The sequence below is a fragment of the Pygoscelis adeliae genome, unplaced genomic scaffold (assembly GCF_000699105.1).
Source record: "Pygoscelis adeliae isolate BGI_AS28 unplaced genomic scaffold, ASM69910v1 Scaffold66, whole genome shotgun sequence".
In the NCBI taxonomy this organism is placed as follows: domain Eukaryota; kingdom Metazoa; phylum Chordata; class Aves; order Sphenisciformes; family Spheniscidae; genus Pygoscelis; species Pygoscelis adeliae.
In genome coordinates, this window is record NW_008825167.1 from 1,158,897 (window position 1) to 1,179,305 (window position 20,409).

Sequence of the window (20,409 nt, forward strand, 5' to 3'; positions counted from 1 at the left end):
TGCTATTAAACTGAAGATTTGGGCAGAAGTACTAGAATTTTAACCTACTAATTATTGGTGCACGCTGGCAGCTCCAAATTGTGAGTGTTCAGTGGTGAGCCTGCAGTTCATTTCACAGACCAAATATTGGTACAAACTGAATACAAAGTAGGTAAGGTTCAGCTGGTTTTCATGATTTATTCCTGGGGTGAGTGTATAGATAGCATAATGTTAAGCTTGTTCAAAGATTTATAGTGGAGCAATGACATGCAGTAAACCTAGAGTGGTTATTTTTGACTTCACCATATTTGATTTCGGAAGTATTTGTGGTTTTTCCTTGGTGATTTTCACGCAAAGATCAGCCTAGTTAGACTTGGCTAGTCCAATGCCTCTCCATCTGGTTTATGTTCAGTGATATTTTGTATGAGTAACTCCTTTATTTACCTGTAGAGTTCACCTTTTTAATTTTGCAGTTTTTTAGTACATTTAACCTTTTGACACTCATGTCATTGCTGCCCTCTAGACCTTGTTTTCAATTACTGCTGCCAAAAGAGTAATGAGAGCTTGCTGATACTGAAAGCTACAATGTTTTGCTGATGTGAACTTCGTGGGACTAGTTCAGGCTTCTTTCAAACCTTGTGTGGAATGCAATTCTAAAACTTAGAATTCCCTTTGGATAAAGGAATCCTACCAAAATGCACTGAAGAGTATTTGCAATCCATAAAATATTAAAGAAAATCTTGTATTATGTACTTCTAGCTACTAAAAAACAGCTCTGTAGAAAGAAAAATTTAGAATATGATCTGAAGTGTGAATTTGTTCTCTGCATTTTGCTCAATGTAGTCCCAGGTCCACAGGGTGAAAATCTGACCCCGCTAAAGTTAGCGGGAGCTTCGCTATTATTTCTAGTTGGCCTGGGATTTCACTCAGGGCCTTTTTGCCCCTATTTTTATTTGCAGTAGCACCAATCATTGCATAGGGGAGGTGTGGTTGGGTGAAAACCTAGTAGTTCTCTGGCAGTATGTGATTTTTCCACCTTTTTTCTTAGCTTTTGCTTTCCAGAGACTTAGACTGTTCAGCCAGGGAGTTGATCCAGGGGCTGATCCAGGCTTCCCTGAGGCTGATATAAGGAGCCTCAGCCTTTTATCTTTAAGCTTGTTAATGTTTTTCTAGGCAAGGAGTATGGCTCCTTAATTCTGAATAACCTTGCAGGGTTTTGATTGAAGCTGGCACCTAAGAAGGTACAAGAATACAGGCTTTTGTAATTCTCTGAGCTACACAGTTCTCGCAGATTCTAATACAATATTATAGCAAGTCACATGCTTGCTTATCAAATCTAGAAACATTACGATATCTGGTCACTTAAGAATAAGTATTCTTGTTAATGCACAATGTGCAAGTGAAAAATTAATCTCTCGGCAGAATTAAATGGTGTTTTGTTGTTTCCTTTTGTAACACAAATTCAAATATGGTAATTCTGGCAGCTTGTTCGCAATCTTTGGTTTGAATTTGATCACCTAAACTGGCAGAATGTAGTTGCTGGTCGGACTTAATATCTGGTGAGGTTTGTGCATGTTAATGACTGTATTTATCTAACACAACTGTCTGCTCTCATGTGTAGGTAAGATTTCCTCTAATTTTACTAATGATTTTACAAATCAACTTTGTGTTACCATATGCAAATCAGTGTACCATCCTCGTGATAAAAATTGCTCCTTTTTAGTAGGCAGGTTTTGTGCATCTACTTCCTCACATCCACAAATTTGAGAATAATTTGCAGACCTTGCAAAAGATGTTGCAGTGGTATAATTTCACCACTTTCAGACACAAAGGTGCATCATTCTACAAGAGGCAAAGAATTTCTGACTGATGAGCCATCTCCAAGCAGCCTTAAAAAAGCCCCCAAAGCTACACTTCTCCCAAGTTAAATAGAATTTTTAAGGGGTTTACAAAAACTTTTGATTTTTAACAAAGTTTGAAAACGTTAGTCAGCAAAGATGTATGAATTCTTATGCAACAAAGCTTGTCAAATAACTTGCACTGCAGGAATCTTTTGAATTCAGAGGGAAAATGCCTTCCATTTTTAATGTGTTTCTGGTGTGCTCTAACTTGCTGTCATGCTTGACAGCACTGAATGATGCATTTTACCTGTGTTGACCTCAAGAATGAAAAGCTATTAGTTGGAGAGGCTTCACTTTGATACAATTGTTTGCAAAGGCATTATGTTTCTGCTGAAAGGAGAGAACCTGAACAATTGTGGAATGAAAACACTGAAGTGTTTCTGACGTGGCTTTGATTCATCCCTTAATCTGTTGCTGTTTCAAGATAGGCACTCTACGGTGTTTTCAATTCTAAAGCCAGATTTTCCAAATGAATAAACTTACACACTTGGAGGCAAGGCTTTATCTATTTATTTTTTATTTTATTTTAATCCTCCCCTCCGAGGTGTTGGATACCATTTCTGCTGATGCAAGATTTTTATTACTGTGTAATAGAGAACAATCATACTGGAATAGAGGAACTGGATGACAGTATTGTTTTAGATGCAAGAAATAATTGTCCCACTCAGTGCTAGTAAGTCCCCTATTAGACTTCTTGTACAAATTTTGTCTGAATTTGTGAAGATGTAGAAAAACTGGAGAAACTGTCTTGGGGGAAGAAATGAGAATCACCAGAGATCTAGAAAACTTGACCAGTGAGAAGAGATTAAAGGATTTGGTACTGTTCACTCTGGAGTAGAGGAGACAGAGAAAGGATATGGCATTTGTTAACACAGATAAGAGGAAGAGAATGAAGTGTTCTTCACCGCTATCGTTAGCAAAGTTTACTTTTAACACCCTGTATAATGTGAGATGCCTGGAAGAGAATAGTTAAATTGCAGGGCACAAGAAAACCTTAATTCACAAGTTTGTCTGTTTTGCCTCTCCACTATGTATATGAACTTTATTGACATCTTGAGGTGCTTGATGGGCCTGATTGAGAGTCAAAAAGACGCGGAGGCTAATGGTCATCCCTATTTGAACATTTTCAGTTTAATTTTCCTCACTGTGCCCTGACACTACTAGATTCTATATTAATCCTTACCATTTTGAACTACCACTGCAATCAAGGTTTTATGTCCCCTCCTTCTTTCAGTCTCCTTTCCATTCTTTACTTCCTAAAGCTGGTTGACTGCCCTCTTCTGCCCTCACCAATCCAACTTTGCAGCCTTCTGTTAGTTCCAAACTGCATGTATTAAGAATGTGATTAAATAGTAGTAGTAGCAAAAGACTTATTATCATTGAGTTGTTTGGTTTGATTTTCTTTTAATAGGTAAATTAAACTTTATTTCCACAGAGTACTTTTTTAGAGAGTCTTGGCATCTTGTTATAAAAATTATTAATGTTGATGTGAAGTGAACAGAGTGGACTGGAGAATGTTTGTGTTTTCCCCTTTCTTAATTTGCATAGGAAATCTGAAGGAATTTTTTGTTTGATATGATTTAAATCATCATGGACTAATTCAGTCTTTTGGGGCAATTTTTTACTATAGCTTATGCTGGAGGTAAGCAAATTTTCAGAGTTGGATTTTATGCAAACATTTTGTTTGTATTCATGTTTTTGGTTCTTTATCCTAATGACAGAAGATAACATGTATACATTCCTACTTTCTTGCATCTGGGTAACATTGGGGAAAGGAACTACAAAATATAACAGAAGATTCTTCATATACTTTTGAGAGCAAACAAAATACTTGATTAAAATTTCATTGCTGGTTCTTTCCAGTTAATACATTGTTGCCAGTTTATATAGCATTACCGCGTCAAGCAAAATGTCAGATCAATTTCTGTATTTTTTGATAACTATTGCAGAGATTATTGGAGCTTCAGGCTTCATAAGTAGATTATTTTCCTGATGGCTACCCAAGAATGTAGGAAGGATGTGGGTTCTACAAATACAGTCCCACTCAAAATGGTACTTAACACTTGTTTAAAGCATGGCTTCAAGAGTATCACGGATTCATATGCTCTCCACATGTTTCTTGCAACACCTACATAAACTTATGGAAATGGGGCTATGGTAATTCCCCCCCCCCCATTTTTTGCAGTCTCAGAGCATGTACACAGAGTTATTACATATCAGCTCTCATATGTTACTGCCATAACTTACTCGAGTGTTGAAGCCCTCTGATCTGCCTGTCTCCCCCCATCATGCTCCTTTGATGGGCTTGACTAATTTGGTGGTTCCTACAGAAAATTCAGCTGGTCTGTTTTATTCTTTTCATTGGTTGGTTGGTTCAGTGCTTGCAATAGAAGGGTTCACCAAGAAAGATAAAAGCCTTAAAACAAAATCGTCCTTTTCTTCTAACTTATCAAATCCAGAATACCTTGCCTGCACCAGAACATAATTTTTCTTAGTTCTCTTATTTTTACTACAAGGCTTTTTCTCTGTTCTTTTAGCCATAAGACAAAATTTAAAAGAACATGACAGGGTGCAGGAGGGAGAAAGAAGGAAAATTATATGAAAGGAGGAGTCTATGGGATGGCTGTCCCTTGCAGTTTGTCTATGGACACTGATTAGAATTTCTTCATGTCTTAATCTGTTTACATCTTCATTTGACAATTTTAGCCTGAGAGATTGAAAAGATAACATTAATAGACATTTAGGAATTTTCATGACTTACTGTTGAAATTAACCTATCTTTAGACCATCTTTTTTTTTTTTTTTAAATTAAATTTTGGCATTTGCCTTCCTTTCCCATTACCGATGAGTTAATGTGTTCCATAGATGTTTTATTGTAACTATAACATGAGATAATAGAATTCTTTGGGGTTTGCTTGAATGTATATGGGTAAACAAGCATGCACAAGTTTTAGTCTCCGATGTATTCAATCTGTTGTTATGAGATATGTAAAACATATCAGGAAGGGTTTTGTATATCAGACACTTGACATATTTGTCATTGCTTCAAAACAGACAGAAGTTGACTGGAAACTAAAGCAAAACACAGTTACCCCAGTCAACTGCCACACAACTGTCAATGTGTGGCAGCAGATAAGTTATTCCTAGGTGGCATGATAAGATTTTTCTTTTTAGGAGAGCTGATGTAGGTCAACTCCTTGGACAATAGATAAAGTTAGTTTCTTTTTGTCTGCTTACCTGACATTTTTGGTAATACTGGATTTCAGTTCTCCCCAAAATACTGAGTCAATATTTCTCAAATCTATCACTTAAGGAGGATTGTTTTCCAAAACAGGACATACTTAATTAAAGGATGTAATTTTCCAGTGCTGCTGAAATTGATGACTTGATGGTCCATGATGTTCTTTACGAAGACCTGACATGCCTTGGGCAGTCTTCTGTCCTCCTCTGGTTCTTTCAAATTTCAGATTTTTTTCTTCTTCATGTCTTTTAGCAATTCCTCTTTACCTCATTCCTTTTTTCCCTATGTTATGTATCAGTAAGCTCTGCAAAAATAAATTCAACTACTGTCTCTGTGTTCAGGGTTCACATGGGCCTGTGATTTGTCTTTCTAATGTCTTTGACAGCATAAGTAGGTAATTTTCTTTAAAGTATTATTAAAAGGAAAATATTTCTGTTCCATAAGTATTGTCAGTGATAGGAATTTTAAGTATGAGGATTAAATGTGCATTCAAAATGGTATGAAATGGCTCCTAGTTTAATCTGTTGTAATTAGAGGGGCAGAGATTCCCTGTAATTCCCTTAACATTTGGTGAATCATCTGAATACATGGATGGGCGATTAGGAATTGAAGTATAGTTTCTAAGTGCAAAATCTGAATCCAGAAGGTATTTATAAATAACATAGAGCTAATTAACTTAAAAATGTATTCTTATGTGCTTTTCTACTGCATATTGATCATGCCATTTACATGTGTGACACATTCAGGAAAGTGTGATTATTCCTTTCTCTGTCACTATCCAGAAGTTAAGGGAAGAAAAAAGAACATATAAACCTGTTCCATATAATATGCCGGTCTCGAGCAGAATGCAAATTTATTTGTTCTGTTCAACATGCATCTCCTATAGTACTCAAAATGTTTTTAGGATGCTATGGGATTCAGTTTCAGATGTTTGAAACTCAAGCTGAATTATGCAAAATGGAACTTGAAATAGTGAAAAGTCGCAAACTTGTTTTCTGGTTTCACCTAAATTTCCTTGAAGTTCATTGTCAGTATCAGCACAGAGCTTCTCAGCATTAACTTTTTGATATCTGAGTCTAATATTTTCCATTTGTTTCAGCCTGTTATCAGCTTAGAAGTCAGCTATTCTGAAACACTAGAAAATGCATTTCAGTATTGTTATTCATCTGTAAAAAATTAAGTGAAGGTATTTTAATGGATGGAATATGCAGACCAGACATTGCACCAAAGCAGTGTCTTCCAAAGGAGGTTATAAGGGGGTTGTGTCCCAAAAGGCAAGTCTCTGAGTCTCCAGAACTCATGAGGGGCACAGCCACTGCATTGATAGCACTCATCTTGATGAAGGTGGTCCCACATTCTCCCTTGTTAGCTTCATCTTCCGTGGAGACAAAGGGAAGAGCCATTGTGCTCTTCCTAAGGCAGGGCCTGCACTGCCTTGTCCCGGCTGGCTGATCATAGCTGGGATGGGGAGGAAGAGTGCAGGATTTTCTACTTCCAGTGCTGTGACCAGGAAAATGCTTCTTAAGGTATTTGACTTCCCACATGTCATTTGAACTTAACTGGCACCAGTGATGAGACCGAACTTTCCAAGGTCAGCCGTGTTCCTGTCTGTTACTTTGGCTTGTGCCCTTCTTACCCAGTGTGTATTTCACTTTGTTATGCAGGAAATGGCTCCACAGGTCAGCAACAATCACATTAGCCTTATCGAGGAAAGAAATAACTTGGAAGTTAGAAAGCTGTTTTTCCTGATGTTGTAGAGGTTTATGACATTTCTTTGTGATTGCAGATAAGAAATGAATAATATATTCTTATCATTCCCAGGTGGCAAAGCTCTTTCTCCCTTCTCAAAGGTACTGTCCATTGTTCAGCCTCAGCCTCTACCTAGGATGGCACTTTAAGAAGCCTTCCCTAATGACTGCCTGTAGCATCAACCGTGTTGCCCAGTTTTGACATGTTGATGTAATTTGGGGAATTATGAAGGCCGTAACTTCCCAAGACAACCATCATGCTGACGAACCCTGCAGATTCAAAGTATGGATCAGTCAGCTGCCTCTTGCTGGAACACTTTAAAGGTCAAAGTGTAACATAAATCTCTTGCACTGATCCTTGATTTACATCTCCAAGGTCTCACTGTGAAGCCTCAACTTCTTCAGGGACCTGAAATGCCGAGCATATTAAAGTATGGTGCAAAAGAGCATTGATTCAGGGGAGGAACTTAATTTATGATTAAAGCTACCATTTGCATTATGGATGGGTAGTTTTATCTCATGTTAGCACACATGAAAAGTTACCTTTTGGAAAATGTAGAGGCTTTCTGTTTATAATGAAAGCTCTGCACTTCTGAGTTACAATTAGCATAAGATAATTGCATCCTTTGTGCGTTGAACGTGTGTTGTCAGTCATGATGTTATTTTTGCACAGAGAATGATAAACTTGGTAATATAGCTTTCCTCTCTACTTAATTTGACAGTTATGAAATGTAATGCATTTTGGCACTGACCATGTAACAGCGTAACTGAAATTATATTTTGTTCAGGATGGAGTATGCAGGAGTATTGGATAGAATGAATGCATCCATTGAGCTTTCCTCCTGCTTTCTCCTAAAGAAGCCAGAGAGATTCAAAGAATTGTTGCTCTCCCAGACAGGGATTGCATTTGTAACTGTGTAATGAGTACGTTTGAAGAACAAACACACAAAGAACAGCCTTTTTTAAGATTGTCATGTATACATGTATACAGTCCACTCAGCTGTATATATCTATCTACATCACTTTCATCTTGTCCCAGTGTAGTGAACAAATTAAGCTTTTTCATGTAATCAGGCAGTTCGAGCAACAATAGTCTACCTCAAAATCAGGCCTATGGTTCACGTTAAAGAATTGTGGAGCTTTCTTCCAATCCAGGTAGTAAATTTTGGATTTTTATATTCTGTAAGATTACAACGCATAGTCAGTTCGTCATAGTTATCATGACTGGAACACATCACTATACCTTTTATTAAATTCGGTCATTGTGAGGCATCAGATAACTTTCGTTGTTGTTGTTATATGCTAGCACAGTCATCGGCAGTGACTGAGCTGTTGGGAAGGAGGCTGCAAGTTCAGCTGATATCCTTTACTCTAGCCTGTCACTGACAAGTTAGAGATTCCTTTTGGATTCAGTTCATCTTGGCAGAAGGGCTAGGGCATGATTTAAGACCAGACCCAAAGATTTTCTCTGTAGAGTAATGTAGTTTCTAGGACAGAAGTTTAAAGAGTATTTTTAAAATCAAATGTGCACCAGTTAATCTGTCTGCAGTTCCTTAATTAAGTTGTGATATTTTCTGCAGATTCAAGGATTAGCATAAAGGAAATACTTGCCAAATCCATACATCCATAGGTAGAAGATATCATTCTTCTCCTTGGTGTACCACATTCAATAACTCAGTCATCAATTTTTCTTCAGTGGCAATTATTTACTTGTGCGGTTTGGCTCTTAGATTTTCAGCAGTTATCTCCTAATTTTAACCTTTTCCATGACTAAATGGCATTGGCATCACTCGTTTGCCATGTCACAAAATTGCTACCAAGCTTTCTTTATTGTGATAAAGTGTGTAAGTAATGATGAAGCTCTTACCAAGGACAACTTACCTGCTTCATGAGCTCTGTGAGTAGAAGTGAGAAAAGTTGTATTCAGCAGCTTTCATTTCTGTTTTGGGTACCCGCTTCACCTTCCTTTACGCAGGCCTGCCTAGAGAGTCCTGGCCAAGTGTGATAACATGAGCACCTTTCATGGTGCTGTAGTGCTTCTCTTTATTGTCTGCAAAATGTAATTACAGAAAAAATGATCATTTTCTTGAAACACAACAAGCACACTTCTTCAGGCAACCCAGCTGGCACTCCCTTTTGAGGATATCAAAGGACAGGGTGTGTGGGCAAGCAGCCTTCATGTGTGAAGAAATCAAAGACTGTCATGGAGTTACAGGGGCAGAAAATCAAGAGAAAGGGAGGCAGAGGCAGTCATCACTTCTTGTGATGCTGATCCTTGTCAGACGAATACTGATTTCTGTAAGGTTCCTGGAGAGGCTCCAGGTCATTACCCTGTTGTGGTACTTCAGCCAACGTCAAGTGGCCGTAGGGTTCAGGAAACCTTTTTGTCGTCGTCCGTCCTCATCCACTGGTCTTGCTATGGCTCTGCAAAATAGCCATGTGGCAACGATGTTTAAGACTGAGCAGGGAGTAAAAGGGAAGGCCTCTGAAGCATGACAGAAACATACCTTGTGTTCTGTGTTCCTCTTGGCACCTTTCCAGAATTTAGACAGGTGTCTATGGAGCCTGTTGATAGTCTTTCTGCTTTCATTTATGGTTTGTTAACTTCCTGTATTAATTTCCCTTGGCTGCACTGTACTACCGTACAAAAACGCATGTTTATCATACTGCCCTTTCAAAAGTTCGTAGTAGAGTCTGTAAGGCACTTATATTCTCACATTAAAAGGATCATTGGAAAAAATCATATTCTGTATATTATTCTCATGATGTTTTAGAGATTTGGCAAATCATTCGTATAGGTAATCAGACATGACAGCTTGCAAATGGATTGATTGCTGTTTGAAAACAACTGATACTGAGGAAGCCTAAATTAGATCAGATGTATTAGGCTGGATTAGGATCAAAGCCGAGACAGACCATAAGTATATGCAAGATGATGACTGGGTAAGGAAATGTCTCATAAAGAATTTATCACATAACTCATAAACCAATCAGTTCAAATAGCTTGCAGAATTCTTGAATGTGTTTGTTATTGTGAAGCTCTGGTAGCATTCTCCGGTAAAGTGTCCCCCATGCTAATACTTACAGCAAATTGGAGCTGTAAGCGTAAGGCTTGTGTGTTCCAGTGAGCTACACTGGCATGGATGAACAGTGTGTTATGATGACTTCCACCAGAAAATAGTCTTAGTATCGAATCATGTAGTGCAGCAAAGCATGTTATTGTGGGGCTTTAAGGACATTTTTTTCTCTTGAGTTCATCGCTTCCAGAACGAGAAAGACTATAAAGATATAGTGTAAATGACAAATTTTAACAGAAGGATACAATACTTGATTTAGGTGGAGGATGACTGGCTCTGGGTAGGGATTACTAATTCATGATAAAAACAGGCCAAAGTAAAGCAACTAAGGCAAAAAACATGAGTAAAAACACTGGATTCACAAATGAAGTGAGTGTGTGAGGCAGGTGAAGAGCTGAAGAAAAACATGTGGTGTGGGGTTTTTTGTTTGTTTGGTTTGTTGTTTTTTTGTTGTTTTTTTTCTTTTTTGTTATAAAATGCATGTAGTTTTTGTTATATCAACAATACACTGCAACCCTCCCGTCCTGGAGTGGGAGTGGGGAAGGGTGGGCAAGCGAAGGCAAAGACGGGATATGACTTTTGGTCTCCTGCTGCACAGGCTCGCCTCATGTTTCACTGTAGGCACTGGCTCATCATTCTCAAATTACAAATCTTTTAGTCAATTTCCAGGTCTCTTGGAATCTGGGAGGATGAAAAGACAAAATCCTCATAATTGGGTTAGATCTAAAAGCGGAAGACAAGGTAATTCAACCTGTGCACACCGGCCCTCCACCACAAGCTGCAATGAAAGTGGCTCCAATGAAATATGAACAACAGTGTGCCTGTTCCTTTAATCCCCCCTGTCCAACCACATCAAACAGGAAAAAAAAATCTTGAGTATAAGCAGCTTTATGTAGATTCATTAAGGCCTCAAAATTTCTTGATGATAACTGAAATCAGGCATGAACTGTAAAAGACCTATTAAATACTGATTTAAAGGCCATGTAAAAGTCTTGACTATGGCGCGGTACCAGATTTGTGCACTCAGAATGACCAGGTGTACTTTTTTGTCAGCTAATTTTTGCTCTTTTCATAGTTAGTGCTCTTTTCCAACAGCTACAATTTTTTCCTATTTTTGACTTGCATATGCTTAAAGAAAATGTGTGATACTATACAGCAGCCACTTTTGACATGTATTCTGCACTTTGCATTTAGATATTTTTTTTTAAAGTTATTTTATAACTTGCTTATTCTTTGTTTTTAATTGTTTGTTCTTCAAAGTCCACTCTAAGGTCTTTTGAAATGCTGGCATGTCCTTAAAATGGAATTTATATTACAATCAGACTTAAGGTATTTGGGAGGCCAGAGTGATGCATTGCTTTAGAAAGCCATTTCACCAATAATTTGATGTTTCTCTAGATTTTCCTTTAGCTCAGATAAAAGTAGTTGCTTAGAGTAGGCCAAGAAAGATGACTTTCTCCTGAAAAAAAAGTGGGTTTTTTCCTAGGTTGACAGCCTATGCTGTTATTTCAGCTCTTGAGACATTCAGGAGAGGAAAATCTACTAATTACATCAAAAGTAAAGACAAAGAACTAGTCCTTTTTTACATCTTCTAATTTTGCAATTTGTGCTTACGGTATTAATTTTATAGAAACAATTTCTAGAATTAAAAAAAAATAAATTATTTTTAGGAACAATAAGTCCATTTCTGAATTTTCAGTCTGAGATTATTGCTAGCTGTTTGTTTGTTTATTTATTTAAAGTTTCTTGGAAAATATTTTTGTGAGAACAAAGTTTTCTAGAGTCTAGTAGCATGCCTGCCTGCTGCTTGTCTGAGTAGCACATTAGACCTTCTGTGTTAGTCTGTTAGACCAAACAAACAAAAAAAAGACCAAAACTCTTTCTAAGTGCATCTATGTAAATGCAGGGGAAAATGAGATATCTGGGGCAGGGGAGGTGTTTGCTTTGTTGTGGGTGTTTGGTTTTTTGGGGTGGCTTTTTTAGTTTCTTGGAGCAAGACTTATCTGAAAAAATAAATCCTTGAGCCATAGTACAAGACTAATTTTGTTCAAAATAAAGACAAAAAGAAAAACTGCCTAGTTCCCAACAAACTGTACATTTCCTGACCTGCTATCTGTCCCTTGCCCAAGAATTTTTGAAGATTTTTGGATGGTAAGGGGATGAGTGCCCATTTGTGACTTTGCAACCCCTTAATTTTTTTAGCTAAAGTTACAAATTAATTTAGATTTTCCCCTCCCCTCCCTTTTTAAGTTTTCCAACATTTGGAACTATTTCTCTTTCATACATGTGTATATTTACGTTCTTTTTCTGAGCTGGTGGGTTTTGTTCTTTCTTCCTTCTGTGCTGCTTCAACTTTTCATTCCTTTTATTTCCTTCACTGTTTATTCCCCTGAAATGCTTTCTATCTTTCTAATGCCCTTCAGTAAATTTTAGCTATCCAGCAAATCAAAGCCAACTGCAAATATGCTTGCATCCACAGAGCAGCTGTTGTAAAGAAACATAACTTCACTTGAAGGAATTGATAGAAACACTGCCAACCACCCAAGCTAGACCAAAGACTGAGATGGTGGTCGGATGGACTTTTCACCACAGCAATAAGAAAGAAAGTGTCCTGCCATTTGGGTTATTAATGTACTGTTCTTTACTAATTTAGAACCGCTGAATATATATTTATGCTGTCTATGAGGGTTACAGAAAGAAAATCTGTGTTTCATAGCATGCAGGACCCATGTGCCAAGCACATGGCCAACTTTTACCTCTTGTATTAATCTAGTCTTTTTCCCCAAGATCTAGTAACACTTGGCATGACATCAAGCCTTGCTTAGGGGTAATAAAACCAAGAAAGCAGTAACTAGGATAGTATTTTTAGGAAAACACTGAAAACGGGGGCTCTCTTTTATGAAACTCAGGAGGTTTTTATGAAATTTTCTTTGACAAGAGAAAAACAGTTCTGGCTTTGTTAGATTTATGAAGCTGATGGTATGAGACATCCCTTGAAGGCTTCCCTCTTTGACCGGGAAAAGGCTGATGCACTGTGTAGTGAGAGAGTTAGGGGCCTTATTAATTATAATACCTTGTTGGAGTGCCTCCTTTTATCACAACTGTAGAACTGGCAACCATCTAATTTCATACTGGCCTGTTTTTAACATATGGTTTGTTGTCGTTTTCAGTGTTCTCTGTTTCTCTGAAAAATGCAAATGTAAAATACTTAATATGAATGCTTAATTTTTCCAGCAATTGCCCCTGCATATATATTGCAAAATGGGAAGCTGCAAGATTTTACAGCTTCTGATGCATATGCAAGTAATCTAATGAATTTGTGGTTTAGTTAGAAAATAGAGATATTTAAGCATATATTTGGAACACACTTTACAGAATAAAGTTCTCCCGTTTGTTATTTTTAAAGTAGAAGTACTAAATCCTCAACATAAAGAATAGATTCCTTAGGCTACACTTTATTATCTCTTAAAAACTACAGAAGATGTATTACCTTAAAAATTCAACCGCCTCCTGCTCTAGCCTTTTCCCAGTTCTGAAATAAGGAATGAGTGAAGAAGTTGCGAGGCGGTAAACAAGTGTTGAACCTCGCGTTAGTATTGTGCACAGTACAAGTTCCTCAGCTATCCTGATTTTCACTGAACTTAAGCAGCCCAAGGTTGGGAACCTGGTGTTGGAAGTGCACCTACCAAATGAGATGTCTGTTTGGAAAGGGGAAAAAATTGCCTAGGGGTATGAATGGGTATTTTCCTATTTGCATATTAAAAATAGGGCCAAAGGGTGTTCCAGACGTTTATCTTCTCGGATGCTGAGTTCTGTGATACATTCCCAGTAATAGGAAATTATATGAGTCTATTTTGAGCCTATTTTAAGCCTACAGAGTGTTTGGGGTCTGCTTTTGGGGTCATTTTGTTTAATGCAGGAGTTCACAAAAAGCCAGGTATTGAGTTCAGTTGGATGTGATACACATACCGCTGAAAAGCGATGTGTATCGTTGGGTCTTTTGCTCTCTGATCTTTCCTAGTGATGATGAAAGCAGAAGACATTTTCTAACGATTCATGGCGGCTGCTTTGTATCATCAGCTCCAGCAGTCAGTCATCAGATCCTGTGACACACGCTGCGCTGAGATTGCCAATGCTGTGGGTGAACACATGCAATACGCTTTTTTCCCAAATACGCAGTGTTTCCCAACAGTATGGTTTTTTGCATGTACTGCACACTAAGGATAACAGTTTGGGGGGTGTTTTACTTCAGTTTTTCAGCAACATTATGTTGTGACTAAATAGTCTGGGGATCATTATATTGCAGATTAACCTTCCTAAAACCCTTCCTGCTCTGGCAGTAGGAGCAGACATTTCCAAAAGAAAATACCTGTAGAATACCTGAAGAATGATGACTATGTCTTTGCTAAACAGCCATATTTAATAGTGTATTTACCTACACGTATAAGTGTGTTTTGTATGTATGGAGGAGGAGGATGTAAGTGTTTTCTATGTACGTATCAGGGCTTTCCAGTGCAAATGGGTGACAGAGATGTTGGTACTTGTGACTGGAAGCAAGTGTGCGGGTGGTCCCATCACATCTGGGTTTTAACTCTGTATAGACCTATAGTGCAGTTCGTCAGTAATTTCACGCTTGAGAACTAGCTTTTGACTGCAGTTTTTGACTGGTAGGAAATTGTCTGGTTTATCATGAATTTATTATTGAATTAAAGTTTTTTCATGTTGTGAGCCTTTTGGTTGGTTTTGGTTTTAATCTCGCTTTAAGTCAGACTTTCCCTTTGTTTCCAGTCCTTCGTTTCTAAGCTGATAAGTCTTTGTTAATTTGGAGCACACTGTGTTCAGTCTTATTTGTAAAAATTGGGGAAAAAAAAATCCAAAACACTGAAGTCTGTCAAGAGATGAAGGCTGTGAAACAAACAGCCACCAGGAAAGATGTCTAATCAGATATGTAATGATCATGCTGAAAAGCGTTTTTTCAGCAGAAATAATGTCATTCATTGGGATGTTTCTAGGATAAAAAGAAGCCTTTCTATTTTCTATAAGGGAGTAGTCACCAAGAAGCACATGTGAATTATGCTTTCAGAGGTCTTTTTCCAGCCTACATGCAGCAATAGAGTGTCAGCCAAAGCAGCAGCCAAACAGCTAAATAGAGTTTTTTGAAAATATTCCAGTTGGTAAATATGTTAAGGCTTCAGCTTGCAACTAAGGTGAATTTTCAGAAATCTGTTTTCTTCAGTGCTTTTTTCACAGTGTTGCTGAATGACTTGCATTTTTTTGTTCGAAGGCACAATTAATTCCAAGTTGTAACTACTTAAAACATCTTAAAATCGATTCTAAGCTCATAGGTTTTACGCAGCTGTAACCTCACTAATTACTGGAATTACTTGCAACGTATAATCTAGAGTTGCTTTCAGTTAGCAGGAGAATGCTATGCTGGACTTTGCCCTACACTTTTTAAGAGCCTGAGACAACTCCCATATAGATAATGTTAGTATAAGAATTTGCAAAGTATAAAGCAAATGAGAATTATGCAGTGATTTTGATTAGATGTCAACCGGGCACTAGTAGAGAATTAGATGCAAAAGTTTCAGTGCTTATTTTATCCAGTGCTGAATTAGGCAGCTGATCTTGTGTTGTCACCATTCTGTAACAGACGTACACAATTATAGAGCAAAATTTTTATTTTAAAAGAAAGATGTTAACCAACATAATTTTTAACAAACAAAAACCCCAAAACGCTAGCAGGATACAATTTTCTATTTTATTAAATTGTAAGTAGAGGCTTCTTAAATATCTGAAGTACTCTTTTTTGCAAATTTCTGTTCATTGTGTGGAAAATCATCAGACAAATGGAGGACAGAGTCTTATTCTTGACGTGAGCAACTTTTTTCTTGTCTATTCTTATCTTGTCTATACCTTATCAAGTATCTACGAGCAATGAAAGCTTTCTGAAATTAGATGTTATAATCTTGTACTACAAAGCATAAGGCCTAATTTTGCTAGAAAAAATAATTAATGAGCTGGAAGCTTATGGCTTCAAGACCAGTTGTTATTTGATTACCTTTGTTGTGTGGAAACAGGGGATTCACCAGATCACATACGAATTTTACAGAATACTTCTAAAGAGTTAATTTTCCAAAACAGAAGAAAATTACAACCTAAATTTTGTTGGCTTTGTACATTTTAAATAGCGTTACATTCATAATTCAATTTTTTTTCAGTTTTCCTTTGTGTAATACAAAATAACGACTGTTTTTAATAAATTATTTTCCTGAAAGCAAAGAATAGAAGCTTAGTCACAATTCCCAAATATTTTTGCACAATCAGTCAATATATAATTCATGATATGGTATCTTCTTTACACGATACTGCACGTTGCCTACATTTACTAGGAGACGCTGAATTCAGCTTGTGCTCATGTTTGATGTTGATAGGCACGTACTAGCATTGTTAAAAAGAGTCAGTAATGCGAGACTACAATGTGACCCACCTACAGCCTCCCAAAGAGTTATTTTCACAGCTTAATCCCGCTCCTGACAGAAATAATCTGTGCAAAAGTAGTCTTTGAGAGTTAATAGGTAGCTTAATTAGGGAGCTGATGTGCTAAGACACAGGCTGTGACCCCTGAACTAGCCTCCAGCCTCTTGGAAGACGTGTGCCGGTCAACTCTGGAAGGTCTGGGAGAGCAGACCATTGTGGTTCATGTGATGCACCTCTGTCCCTCATATCTGCAGGTGAAAAAGCAGGCTGGCTTCGTCCTGAGGCGATATAAATATACTTAAGCAATGACCTTAGGGAGTTCTAATTGTGTTTTGCAAACTATATGTAGTATTCAGGATACTTTTTTTGTGATGCAGGGGGGAACATGTTAAAGAGCCAGCCGTTTCGACTGAACTGGGCTTGGGTTGCACTGGAGAAGGAGAACTACGTCGTAGATGAGAACTCCAAATTTCTGGAAGTGACCATCAGACGCAGAGGATATCTGCGAGAAACGTCTTTTATCAGTAAGTACATCTTTAATGTTTGAAGCTGCTTGCACCAGAAAAGGCAGCTGTAAGGAGCTCTTCCATAGTTACTTGTTCCTCTGTTTACAGAGTAAATGCCAAATAATGAGAACGACGATACAGTTTTTTATTGTTCAGCCATGGCTACGTGCTTCATTTTCCACTGCTGCCACCCAGGAATCTAATGTATATTAGTAGATGTAAGAACAAATCAATAAAATGAACTTCTGCTGTTTGCCCAGTGTCTTTTTCCTGAAGTCACTTGCCAGACAACAAAACAGAAATTGGGATACTCTGCTTTGTTTATTTTGACAGGATACATTTCGTAACACATTAACTTTAGCTATAAGTAAACAAATAAGTTCTTGAAGTAGCTGGCCTCTGCTTGCAGAACCAAGTCGTGGAGAAGTTAGTTACAACTCCTCACTTTACAAGGGCAGTGTTACGCTGGCCTTTGAGCTACGAGAAAATCTGAAAGCTGCTAGAAACTCTCAAAGGGTCGTCTGCTAGCAGAGGTGGCAGGTGTAGAGCACGCTGAAGTTACGAGCGTGCTATCATGGGATAGCAGAGTACCCAAACGTGACAGCTCTGCAAAGTAAATAGGAATCATAGAAACCTTTGCACCAATAGAGCGACTCAAGGAGCACTGAGCAGAAAGGTCTTTTTCTCCCTGATTTAAAAACAAAAAGAAAAAAGGTTTATAAACTTTCAGGGTTTTTATCATTTAAACCCACGTATAACAATATTTGCTTTGCGCAACACAAATATATTGGGCTATTATCTATTAATTAAATCAGACATTTAAAACCTAAGCAGTTGTGGAATAGAAAAACTGTAGAAATTTAGGAATTAAATCATTTAGGAGTGATTTCATACTCCACTGCCTTCAGAAGCTCTTCGCTAGCCATCAGATTCTCCAACAAACCCATAGGCCATTGACTTGAGAGGGATTAATCATTCTCAAGTGGGGAGGTAAAGTGACTTGTAATTGCTGGTGTTGAACCTTCCTAAAAAGATGCTCATATATCTGAACTAATGCTGGATTGAAGCCAAAGGCAGTAATGACTTTCAAAACCCCGTGGTTACAGATCTTCGCTTCATTACATCCACAGTTGGATTCTGCCAGTATGTGTGCGCCTTTGATTAAAACAAACAAGAAACCTAGCTACAAAAATATGCAGGCTTAAAAATGTGTAACAACTCTTTGTATTTAAAAAATCTTTTCTTGAGTGCCTTCCTATGATGCATTTTTATGTATGATGCAGTCTCACTTAAAAAAAAATAAAAATCAATACCATTGATTGTTTGTGCTGCATTAAGTAGCAAAAGCTGAATGAATCTTTATGTCAGTTGTAGCATCCTGCATGAGAGTTTCCAATAAAGCATGTTCATGTTTCTGGATATTGTTTTTGCTCTTTCAAAACATTCATGGTTTATTATCATTTTATGAACTCATGCTGCAGCAAAAGCCATCTGAGCTAAATAGCAAAGAAAACCTACTTTGAGTTAAATCCTCATCTGCTGCTTAACTTTGAACTAAATGGATTAATTTCTAGCCCTAGAATCTCTATGCAACTATCCTCTGTGGTTTTTATTAAGATGAGAACGTGCAGTCTTTTAAACCTGTACAATGAAAAGCTTCTGCTTGGATAATACCCCAGCAGAGAGGATGGATATGTGACTACGTATTGCGGTTTAGAGTTACATGAGGAAGAAAAAATGGGGGTAGGAGAGAAGGAGCAAATTTGCATAGTGTGGTGGACCCAGTAAACCCTGAGAAGATTGTTCAGTCACACTGAGCTGCAATTCCACATGACATGTCCAGTTACTTACTCACCTAGCTAGGAGAGCATCTACAGAAGCAAGACTTGGACAGATGGCAAAAGTCTTTAGGGCTTATTTAGTGTACAGGTAAAAGTGATAAAAGAACTTCACAGATCTTAAATGTGTGTAAGTACAGCACAGATACAGAGCAGTAACAGAAACTGTAAGCACAAAGTATTAAAGATATAATGATTAATTTCTCTTTGAAAGAGATGAGTGGTGGAGTTGTTTTTTGGTTTGGTTTTTTATTTATGTGGGTGACTAAATTATACCTTCAACAAAGCTTTGAGCACCTTAATTGACATAAATAAATTTCTTAACAGGCTGATATACCTTTTCTGAAGGCATAACGGGAAAACTTGTTCCACAAATTTTTATATAGATGGGAAAACTGGCCTTGTCGAACAGTTCTGTTCAGTCGTATTTCACAAATAACCTCAGTAACTTTGTTGATGCTTGTATAGGTTTCAAGTGCCCAGCAGGTGAAGTCAATGGAATTTTTCATGCAAATACAATTCTTTATGGCTGCAAATGTTGGCAGGACCTTGCCCTAATTACCTATTTTTTTTATGAGCTATGCAACAATGTTAGAGAAAGTGATATAACCATCCTTATTTTTTCCTGAAGGTCAGTAACTGCCAGATTAGCATTTTAAAACTATTTTTTGTGGTGATTGTTTTAATTTTATTAAAATACTAAAACGCATGGAGAATAATTCTGCTGAATTTTTGTGCAGGTATTGGAACCAAAGATGGTACAGCAGTAAAGGATAAAGACTTCAAGGGGAAACCTCAGAAACAGGTCCAGTTCAATCCAGGACAGGCTTCGGCTACCTGGCGAGTGAGGATATTTGCAGACAATGAATACGAGGCATCTGAAACATTCCAGATTGTTCTGTCTGATCCGGTTATGGCTGCCCTTGAGATTCCAGCAGTAGCAACGGTTGAGATCGTGGATCCTGGTGATGGTATGCATCACTTCTCCTTCCCTTAGGATTTGTGGTTAGGTGCAATATTGTTCACGTGCGGGTCCTGTGGGTACCTGTATACCTCATCTGTCTTTGCTCTGTTGTGGTTCAGCCCTGTCTTAAAGCTTCACCTAGCTGAACAAGGAATTTGAATTTCTTACTAAATCTCTTCTCTGGCTAAATTCATACTCTGTATGTAACGTCATACAGGTGTTCAACCCTGGTCCCCTCCTTCTCATGTTTTTCTTCAGTACCTACAGTGTATATTCCTCAGCTGGAATATAGAGTAGAGGAAGATATAGGTGAACTGCTGATTCCTGTTAGAAGATCTGGAGATGTCAGTCAAGAACTGATGGTCATTTGTTCTACACACCAAGGTATGTTATCTAGCTAGATAACAGATTATTCAGCGTAATATTCATGTTTAGGTAAGTAAGAGAGCAAATGCAGTTGTTGTTAGTCAGCAAGTATTGCCAGTAACTTCAGTAGCTGGAACAAGTGATTTTTGCAGGCAACTTATGTGTGTCTAGTTCTCTGCTTAAAGAGTGTTTTAAAGCCCAAAATGTAAGAATATGTGTGTGTGTGTGTGTCTGTGTGCATGCACATATATATTTGTTTACATGTATGCGCACATACATATATATGTGTATACATGTATATAAACCTTT

General features: G+C 37.7%; 1 protein-coding gene across 1 annotated transcript in view; it reads left to right on the forward strand.

Annotated features, from left to right (window-relative positions):
- FREM3 (FRAS1 related extracellular matrix 3) overlaps positions 1-20,409 on the forward strand; it is a 69,944-nt gene that overhangs the window by 14,758 nt on the left and 34,777 nt on the right. Inside the window, exons 4-6 of the mRNA XM_009328861.1 lie at positions 16,804-16,950; positions 19,511-19,741; positions 19,993-20,118. Coding sequence (XP_009327136.1) covers positions 16,804-16,950; positions 19,511-19,741; positions 19,993-20,118 — 504 coding nt within the window. The remainder of the gene's footprint in view (positions 1-16,803; positions 16,951-19,510; positions 19,742-19,992; positions 20,119-20,409) is intronic.